Below are 19,917 nucleotides of genomic sequence, written 5' to 3'. Positions count from 1 at the left end.
TGAGGCCCGGCCACGCCTCCTCTCGCCCCAGAGGCTCAGTCAAGCATACAAGGGTCAGGCCCATAATATTTTTTATTCGGCATTCATTCGTTTATTTGATTAGTTGAAAACACCCTCGACTAAGGAAGCAGAGAGCCCATAACTCTGTGGGAAAACATACCAGGGAACTAATATCTCATAGGTTAGTCAGGGTCAGATGCAAGTCCACAAAGGTTCCCAGCCCCTAAAATTGCACCCTTTGACAGCTGCTGAGTTCCAGGCAGGGCGCTAGGTGCTTTACATGGGGTTACCCTAAAAACACACTGGGCCTCAGATATTCCCATACACACATGCCCAACCCCTACCCCGTGGATCTCCTAGATTAGGACTTTCTCTTTACAGAGGAAATTCAACCCTTTGCCTCCTTAGGGAAGGAAAAAAATCAAGGCATTATTTAAAGACTTTTCTGCAGTCCATTTTGCAGGAATCAGTAGGGGGTAATCCCTCCAACATCCAGGCATCCAAGGAGCAACAGCTCCCTGAAGCTCACCCTCCAATAGTGGCCTTCTACCTGCTACTGGGGCAGGGGCCTGGGCTACAGATGCAGAGGCTGGACTTCTGCCCAACTGACAGTGGTGAGACATAGCCTTCGGGAGCTCAGATGGTTTTTGACTGCACCATGAAGTTTCCAAACTTGGTGGAGTTCAGTGTCCATGCACGATGAATGAGAACAGGTGTCAAAAGTGTCAACCAGGTCCGCAAGGGGGAGAATAAAAAAGCTAGGGTGCCATATGTCACATAAAGAAAGTAGCAGGAATGCACCTGCCATATGTACAGCAGTAGCATAAGCAGGTGAACAGATATAATTTTCAAGTATTTTCCTTGACGGAGATGAGACCTGAAGTTGTGACCAAAGCACCGATGCAACAAGCTCCAACACAGGTAAGCCATCAAGGGGATGTTAAAAAATACCAGCTGGAAAAATGAGAACAGAACCATTAGTTTACCACCAAGCCCTTGGAGGGGTCAGGTCTCATGAACACATTATTGATGGCTCCTAAGAATATGTTGCTTTCTGTCTTGGGGTTAGCTGTCTGATTCTTTATGCTTCAATCACACTTGCTTATAACACAACAGTTGACTTGTAGTTAGTTGTGTATTTGCCCATGTCCTTTTTTTTGTTCATCTTAGAGGCAGGTATAATTTAATTTATGTTGAAGCCCCAGCAGCATCATATACACAGTAAATATCCAACAGTGTTTAAGTTGGAATTGAATTGAATAAATGTGTACACACACACACATATATATACACACACATATACTCTTTTTTGGGGGGGTGGGGGTGGGAGGATTGAGCTATCAATACTTTTTTTGCTTAACTCTGTATTTTTGTTTGAGGTAACATGATAAGTACCAGAATATAAATAAGAATGCTTAAGTTATAATCCAAGTAAAGCTGCTGTATTCATTCAACAAATATTTAATGAGCACCCATTATGTGACAGGCTCTGTGCTAGGCTCTAAGTTAGAGACACACTGGTGAACAAGTCAGAAAACAGCCATCATAGAGTTTACATTCTAACAGGGAGAAGAAAGACCCAAAAAATAAAAAAAAAAGATAATTACAGATTGTGATTAGTTCAATGAAAGAAATAACTGGATCATGAGAGGGTAACAAGGAGATAGGCTCTGAGAGGCCAGAAGGACAGAAGTGAGTCAGTGGAGGAAAGTGCATTCCAGGCAGAAGGAACAAATGAAAAGCCCAGAGGTGGGATAAGTCTTGGCCTCTTTAAGGCAATGTGCCCAGAGCATAAGCCAGGTGAAAACTGGGGCAGTCAGCAGGACACAGATCATTACTCTGCTCTGCTTAAAGGGTTTCAAGCTGAGAAGTGAATGAGCTGATTAAGGTTTACGAAGACCACATGGGATGCTCTGCAGTAAACTGACAGGGAGGCAAGAATAGCAGTGAGAAGACCTAAGCAGAAATAATTGTGACTTAGGCTAGGGTGGTGGTAACTGATGGATTCAAGATATGTATTGGAGGAAGATCAAACAAGGCACAGCTTTCTGATGAAATAGATATAGGGTACGAGGGAAAGGGAAGAATTGAGGATACATCCTGGAAAAGCCGGGTAAATGGTGGAGTCATTTATTAAAATTGGAAAGAACTGGGGGATAAAGAGGTTTGGGGGTGGAAATAAAGTTCCTATTAGAAAGAAATATTAAGTTGAGGTGCCTGTTAGACATCTCATGGCAGTTAATATATAGGTACTTGAAATACAGAGAAGAGGTCGGGGTCAGAGATACAGATTTGGGACTCATGTGCCTCCCATATCTAGTATATATAAAATCTATTAATGTACTACTTATTAAAATATGAATGTAAACATTTACAAAGAAAATTGCCTTTTGGCAAGGCTCAGGTTTCACTTGGTATAAATGAGTGTTCCTTAGAGACAGCCTCTACCTACATAATAGAAAACTGAACTGGACCTACTCATATCCATATGCTGCTTTGCAGAGAATGTTCTGGACTTGAGTCAATGTTTGCTAGGCAAAGGTCTTCCCTACTTAGTTGTCCCTACTCCTGCTGGATCATGTTTTATTGCCCTTTTAGGAGGCCTTGAACTCATTTTGAACAATGTTTTTTGGCTCTCTTCCAAAACTTCAATTTATGACCTCAGATTTTAGTCCACTAGCTCCATTAGGTGAGTAAAATAAAGAAATTGTTAGGTAAATACTTTTCAAATCTGTGTATGAAGTTTTGCTATGGATCAGGATTCTTTGTGTGTTTGTTTTAAAGGAATCAAATGTAAACCTAATACATCAGTGTTTCCTAAACAGGCATACTACTAAGACACCACTGGAAAGCCTAGGTCTGGTTTTTATCTAGTGCAGTTTCCACTGCATAAATGACCCACTTTTCTTGTGTGTCTGTTTTTTCTTTTCCTCCTTCTGAAACATTTTCCTTCTTCATTATCATAATTAGTTTTGGTTTACTCAGAAGTCTAACATTTATTCTACTATAAATCCCTTATTCCATTTTTTTGTCAATGAAAAAGCACAATAAAACAAAACAACAACAAAACCTCTTTCACTTCTTATAAACCCTGCATGCCAAAAGTGTACTTTGTTTACATAAGAATGGTGGAAGGAGTTTAGGAAACACTTTAAAAGCAAATGAAACATGAGTTATTAAAGACTACTGAAAAGATGATCTATGGTATTTAATTTGGGATTTTGGATTTAATTCATACTGTTATGCAATTAGTCCAACAAAGCCAAGATGTTCTTAAGTTGCATTTCTGACTTCTTACCTGGAGAATTCCAGCTACAAATGTTAGACTGCCTTGTAGGAAATGTCCATTAACAAATATCCCAAAGGAAAAGCAGCAACCCAATTTACCGTCAATGATTTCACCAAAAAACCATGGTCCTAAAAGAGGCAATGGACAGAAAAGGAGAAGATTAAATAACTATGACACTATGACTCTGATTACGTACATCATGAGATACATTTATAGGAATAATGAAGTGATATGAGGCTAGTCATCTATAAGCATTTTATTTCATAGCTTTTCTTCTTTGCTAATCTCTATATTGTACCTGAATCCTAACTTACTAATTATTTGCTCCTTTGCTCCATATTTTTCTGAATTATAAAATCATCTTAGTACACACTATACCTGGAATAGATATGTAACTTATAGATTCTAAAAACAAATGCGAGCACATAACATTTTTAAGATTCTGTTGCGATAACCTCAATATAATGTATTAACGTGTCCTTTAACAAGCAAAGAGGTATTCCACAAAAGTTAATTTTCCAGATGACTGATATTTTCCAGATGACTCCTTAAAGTAATAAAACTTCAGCTACGTTTTGATATAAATCTTTCTAAAATGCACTCAAGTACTTCTCTTTCTTATTAATATAATGAATGTATTTTAACCTCTTGATGACACACAGTCATTACTTTATACATTAACTACATAATCACTATTTTCTCTCCTCATTTACCACCTCTGCTCAGTGTGCAGGTTTCTATAAGAGTGTCAAGTGTTTGTCAAGAGTGATAAAGGACAGTCAGACTTCCCTTCTCAAAATGCAAATACCATGGTTTGCTGGCAAGAGTAGGGTTTAGCTTTAAGAAATCATAGGCAATTTTCTCAGATTTACATTATATAAACACCATTAAAGACATATTAGTCTCAAAAAGTGTTTTGCCTTCAGGTTTCAGCTTTTCAAATCAAGTAACTTCTGCCCTCTTAACGTTTTTTGTTTTGTTTTGTTTTTTACACCCCAGGATCCAAATCACTTGCTTTGCCTCCTAGTGTAAGACAAGTGTCAAAAACAGTTTCAACTTACCTTCTCACAAGAGAATTTGCTTCCAAAGGGGATCTGCCATAGCTTATACAGAATTGTAAAGTGTCATATTTTTAACTTGTTCTCTGGTGGGAGTTACTAATGAGTGAAGTGCAAAGGTAGAATAAAAGTGCAAGACAAAGATAAGACTAGGCAACAAATAGGTTAATCCACTACGAATTGACTTTTAGTCACTAAGAAACATGAGCAAAAAATCCTAAAAGAAACTTGTAATGATTTCTGCTTCCATAAGTGGCTAAGTGACTGTAAGTACAGTCATGCATCACTTAACGATGGGGATACGTTCTGAGAAATGTGTCATTAGATAACTTTGTCCTTGGGTGAACATCATAGAGTGTACTTACACAAACCTAGATGGTATAGCCAACTGCACATGTCCAGCTCCACTATAATCTTATGGGACCACTGTTGTATATGCGGTCCGTCATTGACCTAAATGCCTTTACATGGCACATGATTGTACTGGGTATGATAATTAATACAACAGAAGAGTTAAGATATGCCTGAACTTATTGCTCATCTCAGTTTCTCTTTTTTTGAGCTGAGTTTTTAAGAGCCACACATTAGTAAATATTCGATGAACTACATACTAAGCATTTGTTTAGTGCTAGACATAGAGGTAAACAAGACAGACAAAACACCAATGGATTTTTTTTTTCCTGAGACAGGGGTCTTTTTATGTTGCCAAGACTGGAGTCAAACTCCCAGGCTCAAGCAATACTCTGGCCTTAGTTGCCAAATACAGGTGTATGCCACCTCGCCCTGCTAGCAAAGGATGTTTTAATGAAGAAATAGATAATAAACACAGAAGATAATTATAAATTATAATAAAGGTAATAATGGAAAATAGAAAGTGTGATCAAATACAGGATAAAACTTTAAGGTAGTCAAAGAATATTGCTCTGAGGAGGTGGCATTCAAGCTGAACTTCTATCTCCTATTAAGTTTCTACACAAATACTAATTCTTTAACAGTCTTCTCAGCACCCTTAGGTTAACATGGTGTCAACTAAATATTCTTTAAACATGTTAGGAAAGAACTTTATTTCCCAAAGCCATGTTCCCTTCTGAAGGATCCTTGTGCCATTTGTTATACTGTCAAGATTCTAAATTATTCCATTATCAAAATTCTCAAGATATTATTTGGCAGAATACTCCACAATCTCAAGTTTACTAATTTACTTACCCAGCACTGTATATAGGGTCAGCAACAACACAGAATAGTAGAAGATGTTTATTTTGCTCAAGATATGAAGGGAAAATGAAGTCAGATTTACAAATCCTGAAGGTTCTAAATAGAATAAATTTTAAAAAAATCCAGTGAACACATGCACAATTCAATTTCTTTATGACATTTTCTAGAAGACGTTCACAAGCTATCTACCAAATATTCAGCAAATCCTTTGCTATATGTTAACTATACAGATGATTCCACTTTTAATTCAGAATTTGGCAGGGATCCTGGTGAGGGAATTCACTTAGAATTGCAGAAGGTAGAAAGTTCAAAGAAATGGTGTAGTTGTGAGACATTATGTATATGTGTGTGTGTGTATATATATATTTATATCCAGCTGGACTAACAATTATTTACTATTTAAAAAATAATACTTTAGCCTTAGAGGCAACTGTTCTTTAAAATTTCAGTAATGATTCTCTTCTTTGGCTGCACATTAGAATAACCTAGGGGAATTTTTAGAAAACATTCATGCCCAGATCTCACCCTCCAGAGATTCTGATTTAACTGGCCTGGTGTAGAGGGGGACCTTAGGCAGCAATCTGGTGATTCTAAGTAGTCAAGATTAAGAAATATTGCTTTACATAGAGCTGTGCTTCTCAGTCTTGACTGTGCATTAGAATCATCTGGGGAGCTTTAAAAAATACTGTCTTTAAGCCCCACCCTAGAGATTCTAATATAATTGGTCTAGAATGCTGTTATAGCCACTGAGTTTTTTTTAATTTCAGAATATTACAAGGTACAAACATTTTGGTTACATGTCTTGCTTTTGTACAGTTTGAGTCAATGTTGTAAGTATGCCCATCACCCAAATAGTGTGCACTGTACCCATCACGTGTGAATTTACCCAACCCCTTTTCCTCTCTCCCAGCTGCTTGATTACCATTGAGTTTTACTTCTACATGTGCATATAAGGGTTGATCGATTAGTTCCAGTTTAACAGTGAGTACGTGTGGTGTTTGTTTTTCCATTCTTGTGATACTTCACTTAGAAGAATGGTCTCCAGTTCCATCCAGGTTGTTACAAAAGGTGTCACTGAGATTTTAAAGTTCCCCAGAGGCTTCTAAGTTGAAGCCAAAGTTGATAAGTTTTATTTAGAGGAAAGAACTGAATTGGGTTTGGAAGACTTGGGTTTGGAGTTTCTCCTCTACCTCTTATTAGCTATGAGACTTTGGACAACCTAATTTCCCCAAGCCTTAGTATTCCAATTTTTTTTATTATTATTATCTTTTGCCTAGCTGACACCTTGATGTCACTAATCTTTAAAATGGGTACAATAACACCAATCTCACAGGATTGTTGTAAGGACTAAGTGAAATAGTGTAGATAAAAATATGTTTTAAATTTAAATAACTAAACAAAGATACTGGTATCCCCATATAATGAGGCTGGGGCCCTCAAACATTTATTTATTTACATTATATGCAAGGAAATGTACATGTACAATAATGCTTCTTGAACTTTTTCATAGAATTTTTAAAAATAAATATAAACAGGAAATTGTTCAGTAGGATGTGTATAGTACCTATTCAGTTAATCATGTTGCTGTGTAATCATTACTGTAATTTTCCCCTTTCCCACAATAAGTTCTTGATCCCAGGGATTTCATCCAAGTTAAGAAGGGATAAGGAAAATTTAATTCAACAGGTACTTATTGTCTATTATGCATAAACTCAATGCTGGTTGCTGTGGGAAACAGAAAAGTAGAAAACACAAGTTCCTACATTGAGGAACTTATAATCCAGTTAAGTGACTGGCTAATTAAGTATACAAATTAATTGTCAGGAAGACTAAAGGGATTCAAACAAGCAAGAGCTCATTATAACCTGGAATGGATGGAGAAAATGGTGTGCGAAAAGAGGGCTTAAGGTGAGCCTTACAGAAGACTAAGATTTAGATAAGTTTAAAAAAATAAATTAAAGTAAGGATAATACTATGGGCAAAAGTACAGAAGCAGAAATGAGCATGAAATGTATAGAGAACCATGAAAAAGTATCTAGGCTAAAATATGGGTAACTGGTTTAAGACATGGCTAGTTAAGACAAGATTGTGGAGGATCTTTAATGTCTGGCAGAGATGTTCGATCTTTATTCAGTGGGTTCTGGGAAGCCACTAAATAAAGTTGAAGCCAACTTGGAGCACAGAAGTGATCTTATGGATGAGATGCCAAAAGAAGGGTAATTGGTTAATGACCAAGAGGATGGATTAATTGGAGAGACTGGAAGTAGGAGCAGGGTTAGTTAGGATTCAGGAATCCAGAGAGGTGTTGTTTATTTATTTATTTATTGGAGACAGAGGCTCACTTTGTTGCCCGAGCTAGAGTGCCGTGGCGTCAGCCTAGCTCACAGCAACCTCAAACTCCTGGCCTCAAGCGATCCTTCAGCCTTAGCCTCCCGAGTAGCTGGGACTACAGGCATGCACCACCATGCCTGGCTAATTTTTTCTATATATTTTTAGTTGTTCAGATCATTTCTTTCTATTTTTAGTAGAGACGGGGTCTCACTCTTCCTCAGGCTGGTCTCGAACTCCTGAGCTCAAACGATCCACCAGCCTCGGCCTCCCAGAATGCTAGGATTACAGGCGTGAGCCACCGCGCCCGGCAAGAGAGGTGTTATTAACATGGCATTGGTGACCCTTCAAAAGGAAAAGAAACATTTGAAGAAAGAATTAACAGATTTTAATAGTATGTTGGCATTAGGGAGACTGAAGATTACTGAAAAATGACTAAATTTTTAAAAATAAAAACTGTATTTGTTTTAAGGTATTTGTTTTTGTTCACCTGCATGTTTTTAGGTCTGTTATGTGTATATGATATTTTTCTACCAAAATAGTGTGATTAACCCAAATGCCTTTTAGTTCATATGACTTAAATAAGCTTTCATAAATAAGCTGATTTTAAATTTGTTGATAAAATAAAAATAAAAATGTCTTCAGAATTGTCAGCATACATTTTTGCCTGGATTTTATATTTTATCAAGATAATTTCCAAGGGCCCGGCGCGGTGGCTCACGCCTGTAATCCTAGCACTCTGGGAGGCTGAGGCGGGTGGATTGCTCAAGGTCAGGAGTTCGAGACCAGCCTCAGCAAGAGCGAGACCCCTCTCTACTAAAAATAGGAAGAAATTATCTGGCCAACTAAAATATATATATAGAAAAAATGAGCCGGGCATGGTGGTGCACGCCTGTAGTCCCAGCTACTCGGGAGGCTGAGGCAGTAGGATCGCTTAAGCCCAGGAGTTTGAGGTTGCTGTGAGCTAGGCTGACGCCACAGCACTCACTCTAGCCCGGGCAACATGGCAAGACTCTGTCTCAAAAAAAAAAAAGATAATTCCCTGTGTTTCATGTTGTCTTTATTAGGTTCTTTGATTATTTAGGAAAATTGAGCTTTGAAAGAGTTAAGGCTTTTTTTTTTTTTTTTACATTCATGTAACTTTCTGTATTGTTTTTGAAAACGTTTAATTGTCACTCTGCTTAAGTGAATGCCTATTATTTCACAATGATGTGATTGTATTTTGATCAAGTGTTTTAAACCTTTTGACATCTTTGGCAGGCTTCCCCAGGATCAAGTACTAAATTAAGTTGTTTTTGACCTCGAACCAACTTTGGGATGTTTCAAAGGGCCTCAGAACTTCCCAGAGGTTTATAAAAGAGAGATATTGAACTTTGCCCAGTAATGGCATCTCCACCAATAAACTGATGCCAACTCTAGCTTTGAGTCTCCAAAACCAATGAACTCTGTTTCTAAGCAGCTTACATGAAATTCTCCTTATTGCCAATAAAAGCATCCCTTTACCCTCCCCTGTTCAGATGTACCTGTTGCTTGCCATAACTGTGCTTCCTAGATTATAATCCTTTTTGCTTACTCCCAAATAAACTCATCATATTAGGAGCTATTTTTCTCTGATGTCTTTTTTTCTTGGTTGACAGAAGCACCACAGGCAAAGTCACATTCTTTACAACTTTTGTATAGCCTACTCTGTATATGTTATTCAGAATTTATATATGCACTATTTAAGTTTTGTCAAGCTTTGTTTCGAGCTTTATCTTTAATGATTTGAATCAATAGATTCTTGTCTATTTCATATATAAAAATTGCATCAAATAGCTACTTATATTTAAAGTTGGTCATTTTGTGCTATATTGTGATCCCCTCCCATTTTCGTTGAGCTTCATTTTACTGCCATGTAGCAGTAAAATTTGGAATTTTTTTTCAAGATAAGAGTTGTGGAAAAAGTATGATAGTGTGAAGGATGCACCTCACAGAGCTCATGCAAAGAAAATTTATATTGCTATTTATCACTTGGTAATAGTGAGGATGATAAAGTCTTGTAAGAATAAAAGGAACCATAACTAACCTTTAAGCTCTGGGCATCCTTGATATCTAAAAGTAAAAAGAATGGTGAGCTGGATCAGCACAATCAGCACAAAAAGGACCCGGGCCTGCAGAGAAATAGATGTTAATGTGAAATAGATACATGGATACAGCTGCCGTTAAAATGTTTTAATGACCTCATTTAAAAAAATGGAAATGGCATCTGTGATATTGGGATATAATAAGAAATATACATTTTGGTCTTCCTCCTCAGCTCCTGGTCAGAGCTCCTAAAATCCTTATAATGTTGTAAGTGATAACAGTGACGGGAGCATCTTTTGTTATACTTGTCCCTGGCTCCTGAAACAGCTCTGGAGTGACAACTAAAATGTATGTCTTTTGTTTTTCATAACAAGCCCTTTTCAACCACACCAGAGTTTATATTAATGAGGCAACTTTGGGGGAAAGCCCTTAAGGATAGGGGATGGTTGCCAGGAGGACTAACCATGTTAGTTTAAAGAGTTGTAAGTTTCAGCCTCACACCACCCTCCTTCCTTCTGAGGAGGGGAAGAGGGACTGCAGGTTGAATCAATCACCAATGGCCAATGATTTAATCAGTTGTGCCTGCATAAAGCCTCCATAAAAACCCGAACTAAAGGGGTTGAGAGAGCTTCCACGTTGGTGAACACATGGAGATGCTGGGAAAGTGGTATGTGCCTGAAGAGGGCATGGAAGCTCCATGCCCACCACCATGCCTTGCCCTATGCCATCTCTTCCATTTGGCTGTTCCTGAGTTGTATTCTTTTATAATAAACAAGTAATCTAGTAACTGTTTTCTTGAGTTCTGTGAACCATTCTAACAAATTTTTGAACCTGAATAGGGGGTCTTGGGAACCTCCAATTTATAGCCAGTCCCTCAGAAGCACAGGTGACAACCTGGACTTACAAATGGCATCTGAAGGGAGGATGGGTGGAGGTGGAAGGGCAGTCTAGTAGGACTGGCCTCTTAACCTGTGGCATCTGTGTTTATTCCCAGCAGTTAGTATCAGAATTGAGTTAAATTGTAGAACACCCATCAGGGTCCACTGAGAATTGGAGAATTGCTTACATTTGGTGTTAGAAATGCTGTGTGAGTCTAGAGAGAAACAGAGTATTTTTTTTCTTTTTAGCACCATTAACAAAAAATGACTCTATAAGAAAAATATATAGTTGAAGAGAATCAAACATCTGATCTACCAATAAAGAAAATTATAAATTGCTTCAGTATTACTCTTTCTGAACTTAGACATTTAGACCAGTATTTGAAGCTAAGCAGTTTCATACAGTTATATTAAGTAAACAAAGTAAAGTAATTCACTTTTCATTATACTAGGAGAAGGATAATTTGTTTTGTTTTAAAGTTGTGTAAAGGCTAGGTACAGTGTCTCACGCCTATAATCCCAGTACCTTGGGAGGCTGAGGCAGGAGAATCGCTTGAGCCCAGGAATTGGAGACTATAGTGAGCTATGATCACACTGCTGAACTCTAGCCTGGGAGACAGAGAAAGACCCTATCTCTAAAAAAATAAGATAAAATAATAAAAATAATTAAAGTTGTATAAGAGTTAAAAAAAAAAAAAGCATACAGTACACTGCAGGCTGAGTGAGCAGACTGCATTTTCTTTTGTCTTTTCCATCAAGAAGTCATTCACTTGGAGATTAACTCACAGTAGAGGCCTATGATCTAGATGCTTGTTTCCCAAATTATGGTCCCCAGACCATCACTGGAATCAACTTGAATCTGTTAGGAATGCAGAATCTCAGGCCCCTTCTCAGACTTACTAAATCAGAATTTGCATTTTTTTAAATTTTTACTTTTGTAGAGATGGGATCTCACTATGTTGCCCTCCCCAAGCTGGTCTCGAACTCCTGGCCTCAAGCGGTCCTCCTGCCTCAGCCTCCCACAGTGCTTGGATTATAGGTGTGAGCCACTGTGCCAGAATCTGCATTTTAATAACATCCCCAGATGATTCATATATATATCAAAGTTCCCAAAGCCTAATCTAGGTGACTATTAAAAGTCCACAAGAGAAAAAAGAATAAATAAATTTTTAAAAATTGTGATGAGATACAAATGCCCATTAATCATGTTTAAAAGCTCAATTATACAAGTAATAAAAGTAAATTAAAATAATAATGAATTCGTATTTTAAGTCTGTGAGGCTACACACTAGCTATCTCTGGGAGGCGAAATTAAGAGAGGATTAAATTTTCTTTTCAAGATTTTAGCGTATATCTTTTTTGTATTTTATGCTAATACTCAGGACAAGTGAGATCTGAGGGAACCAGAGTATAAATTGCCACAGCTTCTCTGGAAGATCATTTAACAGTGTATGTTAAAAACTAAAAAAATACCCATTTACTCATTTAAGAAATATGTATTGAGGGCCTGCTATGTGCTAAGCATATAAAACAAAGATCCCTGTCCTCATGGGGCTTATATTTTAATGAGGGAAGATAGGAAAAAAAGTAATGACTATAATAAAAAATAATTTGGGAAATTATGTAATAAATAAAGTATATAAAATAGTATGCTCACCCTTTGATCCAGCAATTCACTTCTAGGAATTTATCCCAAGAAATTGTATTAGAGATATATGTAAAAATTTAATTATAAGCATTATTTATATAGTAGAGGAATTGGAATTCCCAAGAATAGGGAAGTGGTAAGTAAATTAAGGTGTATCTATGACAATATAATCCAGCAAACATCATGTTATAAAATACTAATATAAATTGATATGAGAAAATAGTCAAGACAAAAATCAGACAGCAAAAGAAAATGAAAGTATAATACTACTTTATATTAATATTCATACAAATATATATGAGAGAGAAAATAGTATAATGGCAAATACAATGGGTATTATTGGTAGTGTGATAAAAGAATGATGTGGGGCTGATTTCACTTTATTTCTAAATTTTCCAAGTTTTCTATATTAAGCATGTATTATTTATGTAGGAAGAAGGAGGGGAGGAGTAGGAGGAAGAAAAAAGAAAAGAAAGATATATAGGAAGAAATGCTATTCTTTAAAAAGCCCAAGTTAGGCCGGGCACGGTGGCTCACGCCTGTAATCCAAGGCCTCTGGGAGGCCGAGGCGGGTGGATCGCTCGAGGTCAGGAGTTCAAGACCAGCCTGAGGGAGACCCCGTCTCTACTAAAAAAATAGAAATAAATTATCTGAACAACTAAAAATATATATAGAAAAAATTAGCTGGGCATGGTGGTGCATGTCTGTAGTCCCAGCTACTCAGGAGGCTGAGGCAGTAGGATCACTTAAGCCCAGGAGTTTGAGGTTGCTGTGAGCTAGGCTGACGCCACGGCACTCACTCTAGCCCGGGCAACAAAGTGAGACTCTGTCTCAAAAAAAAAAAAAAAAAAAAAGCCCAAGTTAGCACAGTCTCTATAATTCCCTTCCCTTAGTTATCCTGGTTTTATAGCATTGGTTAGAATCAGGTCCCAAATTACTTGTCCATACTTCTGCTTTTTCTATCTCAAATCCACTTAAAAACATTTTGTTTTTCTAGACAAATATCTAAACTTTAATTTTATAAGGTTCAGCTTTCTTGTCCTATGATTACAGTAGTCCCCTCTTATCCACAAGGAATACATTCCAAGAACCCCAGTGGATGCCTGAAACCATGAATAAATAGTACCAAACCCTATGTATACTGTTTTTTCCTATATATACGTACCTATGATAAAGTTTAATTTATAAATTAGGCACTGTAAGAGATCAATGACAATAACTAATAATAAAATAGAACAATTGTAACAAAAGTTATGTGTCTATGGTCTCTCTCTCAAAATACTTTATTGTATGCAGTATTTTCAGACCATGGTTGACCTTGGGTAACTAAACCCATGGAAAGCAAAACTGTGGATAAGGGGAGACTACTGTATATTGTAATATTTAGGACTTTGCATTTACCAAATCCAGTAACACATATAATATTTAATTGAATTCACTCACCAAAATGTAGTGGTCAGTACAGAGAATAAATGATGCCAGGGGATCAAAACTGAGATGAATATTCTCTTGAACAGAAAATATGTGGTGAACACTCTCACTTCTTCCAGCAGAATCCTGATCATAAGCATAGAAGTGAAGTAATGTTCATGTCCATTTAAATATGTATAATGTTCCAAATTATACAGATTACTTACAAGAATAAATTTCTAATAACATTTGTCAGTTATCTCTGAATGGCTACATTATTTTCATTTACTTTTGAGTCTCCCTATATGTACCTTTAAAAGCACTTCTTTTAAACCTTGTAATTCTAAATTTGAACTGGAAATATCAGCATGCACTCAAAATGTATTTTCTCTTTAAAAAAAAAAATCTGTACTTCCCTCTGTTCACTAAAAAAGGCCTAGAAATAACAAACCCAATAGCAATGAGCTAGCTGAGCTAGCTCCCAGATTTTAGTCTCAAAATACAATTTCTTACTACAAGAAACCAGTCCTGGCCGGGCGCGGTGGCTCACGCCTGTAATCCTAGCACTCTGGGAGGCCAAGGCGGGTGGATTGCTCGAGGTCAGGAGTTCGAGACCAGCCTGAGCAAGAGCGAGACCCCCGTCTCTACTAAAAATAGAAAGAAATTATCTGGACAACTAAAACATATATAGAAAAAATGAGCTGGGCATGGTGGCGCATGCCTGTAGTCCCAGCTACTTGGGAGGCTGAGGCTGTAGGATTGCTTAAGCCCAGGAGTTTGAGGTTGCTGTGAGCTAGGCTGATGCCACGGCACTCACTCTAGCCAGGACAACAAAGCGACACTCTGTCTTAAAAAAAAAAAAAAAAGAAAAGAAACCAGTCCTCTTTAGGGAAATGGCTGATTCCAGTTCTTGAGCAAGAAGTACACAAGAAGAGCTTGGAATATCTTGTCATACCAGAAAGTAAGAAAATTAACAAAGACTACTGGGATTATGTCAAAGGACTTAGTATTCAACATGAAGAGGATCCCACTAGCCAAAGATGGAAAAATTTGAGCATCAAAAAGAATAAATGCAATAAATTGAAACACATCAAGTATATATATTTTTTAAAACTTTGAATTCATAATAATATATATATATATATATATTTTTTTTTTTTTTTGAGACAGAGTCTTACTTTGTTGCCCGGGCTAGAGTGAGTGCCGTGGCGTCAGCCTAGCTCACAGCAACCTCAAACTCCTGGGCTCAAGCAACCCTCCTGCCTCAGCCTCCCGAGTAGCTGGGACTACAGGCATGCACCACCATGCCCGGCTAATTTTTTTTCCTATATATATTTTTAGTTGTCCTGATAATTTTTATTTCTATTTTTAGTAGAGACAGGGTCTCGCTCAGGCTGGTCTCGAACTCCTGACCTAGAGCGATCCACCCGCCTCGGCCTCCCAGAGGGCTAGGATTACAGGCATGAGCCACCGCACCCGGCCTCATAATAATATTAAAAATAAAAGACTCATTGGTCACGTTTGGCAGATGCTGAAAGAACCAGGTTATTATTCCAAAAACTGGGCAATGGGGAAAGAATCAAGAATTTAAACTGCATTTCCTGTATGAACTCCATATCTGGGTACCAAATAGATGAGGGAAATTTTTTCTATATAGTACTACTCATTAATACTCCTATAATAATGAGAGGCCATTTGAATATCACTATTTTATAACTCTAACAAGAAAAAGGATCTAGGCAAAGATCATCAATGGCTGCTAAAAACCCTTAGTGAAAAGCTGATAGAGGGATGAGCCAGCACTATGCTGGAGCAGGCCTGGCTGGCTCACAAGGGCCAATTGTTAAATATTCAGCAATTTTGTAGGCCAGTTACCATGGTGGTGGTAGCTTAAAATCAGCTATGGCAGGAATATTTCTACTATTAGAATTGGCACAAATCAGGGAAACATTACAAATCGGGATCCTCCCCTGTACCCCTACAACCCACCCCAAGCTGGTTGTTAAATATTTACCAGCAAACCAATGGATAAGCCTAACAACACATGAATACAATGGTCCATCTTAACAGTACAGAAAGAGAGACAACCAGATAGTATGAGCATACTGTTAAAAGCATGAAACATCAGGTGAAGTAGTCTTGCCAAAAAACTGGGGGGTTGCGGGGAGGAACAGAGGGACACATGTTAAATGATACTACAGGGATACAAACAGCAAAAATCCAGAATACAGGACACTTCACAGGACCAGAGATGCAGTTTTCAAAGTAAATAAATTATAAGGCAAAAGGGGGCAGGGGGAACCCATAGAGTAAAAGAGATGGCAGAGACAAATCAGCTAAATGCAATGTATGAGCCTTGTTTGGATTCTGATTTGAACCAACCAAAGGCAAATATATATATATGACATATTGGGAAAACTGAACACTAGCTGGATAGTTTGATATTAAGGAATTACTGTTAATTTTTCAGGTATGATATGGTATCATGGTTATGTTTTTTAAAATAGTCCTTATCTTTTAGTGATACAGGCTGACATATTTTCAAATACAATGACATCATGGTGCACAAAGGAGACACAGGGATAAAGATGAAAGAAGATTACAGGGCTGCATTCCTGTAATCTCAGCTACTCAGGAGGCTGAGGTGGGCAGATTGCTTGAGCACAGGCGTTCGAGACCAGCCTGGGCAACATAGAGATACCTTATCTCAAAAAAAAAAAAAAATGAAACAAGATTGGTCATGAGTTGATAATTATTGAGATTGGCTAATAGGAGTTCACTATATTATCTATTTTGTATATTTTGTAAATTTCCCATCATAAAAAAAGTTTTAAAATAACAAAAAGAACTTATACTGACATTTATCAAACTTTTATTTCTCAAAAGGTGCTTATTTTAAATTAGAAATTCTTGTTTTAAAGGAGAGATTTTCTTTAATTTTGAGATACAGAGATTTCTAGAGTCTACTCTTTAAATTGGCAAAGTAGGCACAATAACCTTAAACTAAACTACTGATTCTCAAACTTTAGTGCACATCAGAATAACCTGGAGAGACTGTTAAAACAGATTGCTGAGACCTGTCTCCAGAGTTTCTGATTCAGAAGGTTTGGAATGGGATCCGAGAATTTGCATTTCTAACAAGTTCCCAAGTGATGTTGATGCTACTAGTTGAGGACCCACACTAAAAATTGATCTACAGGTCTAGTTGCTAAAATAAAATACCTCAATAATGTTGTAAGATATGTTAAGCATATAAAATGTATGTGATTTCACATTTTTACTAAGTATTCAACTAAGCAGCCAGAAATATTTCAAGCAATGTAAAACTACAAAAGCTGTGTATCTTATTAAGAAAATAATGCCCTGGGGTTCAAAGGCAATCCAAGGATCTGGGAGTTTTCCATTCCTACAGTTGCTCCTACTTCTTTCTCATGACTGTAAAGACAAGGAATAATTTCTTCTAGGTGCACATGTACCTTTAAGGCTCTTTAAAATGATCCAACTTCTAGTATGAAAGACATTAAAGAGATCATCCCCAGTCATCTCTCCTTGTACATTCTCCCTGCTACGTTTTTTTTGTCCTCCCATGCAGAACACTTCAAAGTTGGGTGGCATAGCAAAGTGCCTTCTCTTGTGCAGACATACAAGTTCCCTATCTATGAACTGAGGATAAAACTACCCACCACATAGGATTGTTATGTGGATTAAGTAAAAAATTTTAAGTGCCTGGCATCTCATTAGAAGGAGCTCAGTAAATGGTTCCTTCCTGCTCAACCTGTTTCTCTGTGGGTGGAAAAAAAAGATAATGAAAATAATTACACGTGTTTTCTGAAGGATTATTTGGTGTTTTAAATTAAGATTTAACATTAGATTAAATAGTTAAAAACTGTCATAAGGGATGGGCGGGACATGGGCAATGTATATAACCTGAGCTTTTGTACCCCCATGATGCGCTGAAATAAAAAAAACAAAAACAAACAAACAAAAAACTGTCATAAGATCATGAAATTGACAGGGTTTTTTTTTTTAGAAACTAATTTCTGAGCACAGCTTATCCCTGTAAGAGTTTGATGAAACTGCTCTATTTTGATAATGATTATCATTTTCGTATTTATTTTTATATATATATATTTTTTGACCTGAAATCGATGAAATATTATGTAATGGGAAAACAATTGATCTTAGCTTTTATGTGTGCAATCTCCTCACCTGGAATTTCTTCTTGTTAAGGTTCTTTATACCTTTTAAATAGTTTGTGTTGCATCTTGGCAAATTAATACTTCAAATAATTATTCCCATCCCAAACTTAACATAATTCTACTGAACAGTTCTCTGCAATTTTATACATAATAATTAACACAAAATATAATAATATGAGAATATGTAAGAATCGTCAATAAACTTTCTGGGATTTTTTAGCTATGTTAGACTTGTAAAATTAATTTGTATTAGTATAGTTTTCTTCTTTTTTCCTATAGCTTCCTTTGAAGACCTCTGTTACATTTTTTTCTTATTTAATTTTTATTTATTTATTTATTTCCCAGAACATTACAGGGGTGCAAATGTTTTGGTTACATGGATTGCTTTTGTACTGCCTGAGTCAAAGTTATAAGTGTGCTAATCACCCAGATAGTGTACATTGTACCCATTAGGTATGATTTTACCCATCCCCTCCTCCACCCTCCCAGCTGCATGATTTCCTTTGAGTTTTACTTCCGTCTGTGCACATGAGTGCTGATCAGTTAGTTCTAATTTAATAGTGAGTACATGTGTTGTTTGTCTTTCCATTCTTGTGATACTTCACTTAGGAGGATGGTCTTCAGTTCCATCGAGATTGTTGCAAAAAGTATTATTAATAATTCATTTTTTATGGCCGAGTAGTACTCCATGGTGTACATATACCACATTTTATTAATCCACTCATGAATTGATGGGCACATCGGTTGATTCCACATCTTTTGATTGTGAATTGTGCTGCAATAAACATTCCAGTGCAAGTGTCTTTTTGATAAAATGACTTTTTTCCTTTGGGTAAATACCCAGTAGTAGGACTGCTATATCAAATGGTAGGTCTACTTTTAGTTCTTTGAGGAATCTCCATACTATTTTCCATAGAGGTTGCACTAGTTGGCAGTCCCACCAACAGTGTATAAGTGTTCCTTTCTCCCCGCATTCATGCCAGCATCTATTGTTTGGGGACTTTTGATAAAAGCCATTCTCACTGGAATTAGGTAATATCTCATTGTGATTTTGACTTGCATTTCTCTGATGATTAGTGATGTTGACCATTCTTTCATATGTTTATTGGCCATTAGTCTATCTTCTTTTGAAAAGCTTCTGTTCATGTCTTTTGCCCACTTTTTAATGGGGTTGTTTGATTTTTTCTTGCTGTTGCTTGAGTTCTTTGTAGATTCTAGTTATTAACCCTTTATCAGATGAATAGCATGCAAATATTTTCTCCCATTCTGTAGGTTGTCTGTTTGCTCTGTTGATTGTTTCCTTGGCTGTGCAGAAGCTTTTTAATTTAATCAAGTCCCACTTATTTATTTTTGTTGTTGCTGGGATTGCCCTTGGGGTCTTCTTCATAAATTCTTTGCCCAGGCTGATATCTAGAAGAGTTTTTCTAACATTTTCTCTAGAATTCTTATGGTTTCACATCTTAGATTTAAGTCTTTTATCCATCCTGAATTAATTTTTATGAGTGGTGAAAGATACGGATCCTGTTTGAGTCTTTTATATGGGACTATCCAATTTGCCTAGCACCATTTATTGACTAAGGATTCTTTTCCCCAGTGTTTATTGCTGTCTACTTTGTCAAAGATCAGATGGCAATATGTGGATAGTTTTATATCTGGGTTCTCTGTTCTGTTCCATTGGTCTATATCTCTATTTTTGTGCCAGTACCATGCTGTTTTGGTCTGGCAGGTGCTAATAAATTAAATGCCCCAAACTGAATCAGAATAAGGGCAAGCAGACTGGTACTGCATATGCTAACAATGCATATTCCCAAAACAAAAAAGTTCCAAA

The 19,917-nt window shown here is 36.9% G+C and overlaps 1 protein-coding gene across 5 annotated transcripts in view; it reads right to left on the bottom strand.

Moving 5' to 3' along the window:
* Nucleotides 1-72: 72 nt before the first annotated feature.
* TMEM62 (transmembrane protein 62) overlaps nucleotides 73-19,917 on the bottom strand; it is a 40,449-nt gene continuing 20,604 nt past the window's right edge. For 3 of the 5 annotated variants that reach the window (XM_045539753.1, XM_045539778.1, XM_045539787.1), the window contains 5 exons: nucleotides 13,924-14,037; nucleotides 9,956-10,040; nucleotides 5,554-5,658; nucleotides 3,299-3,417; nucleotides 73-954 (listed from right to left, as the gene is read on the bottom strand). In XM_045539753.1, coding sequence (XP_045395709.1) covers nucleotides 637-954; nucleotides 3,299-3,417; nucleotides 5,554-5,658; nucleotides 9,956-10,040; nucleotides 13,924-14,037 — 741 coding nt within the window. In that variant the 3' untranslated portion in view covers nucleotides 73-636. The remainder of the gene's footprint in view (nucleotides 955-3,298; nucleotides 3,418-5,553; nucleotides 5,659-9,955; nucleotides 10,041-13,923; nucleotides 14,038-19,917) is intronic. The other 2 variants (XM_045539763.1, XM_045539772.1) reach the window with 2 other exon arrangements.

This window comes from Lemur catta, chromosome 1 (genome assembly GCF_020740605.2).
Source record: "Lemur catta isolate mLemCat1 chromosome 1, mLemCat1.pri, whole genome shotgun sequence".
NCBI lineage: Eukaryota > Metazoa > Chordata > Mammalia > Primates > Lemuridae > Lemur > Lemur catta.
This window is presented reverse-complemented; position numbering and strand designations above follow the sequence as displayed.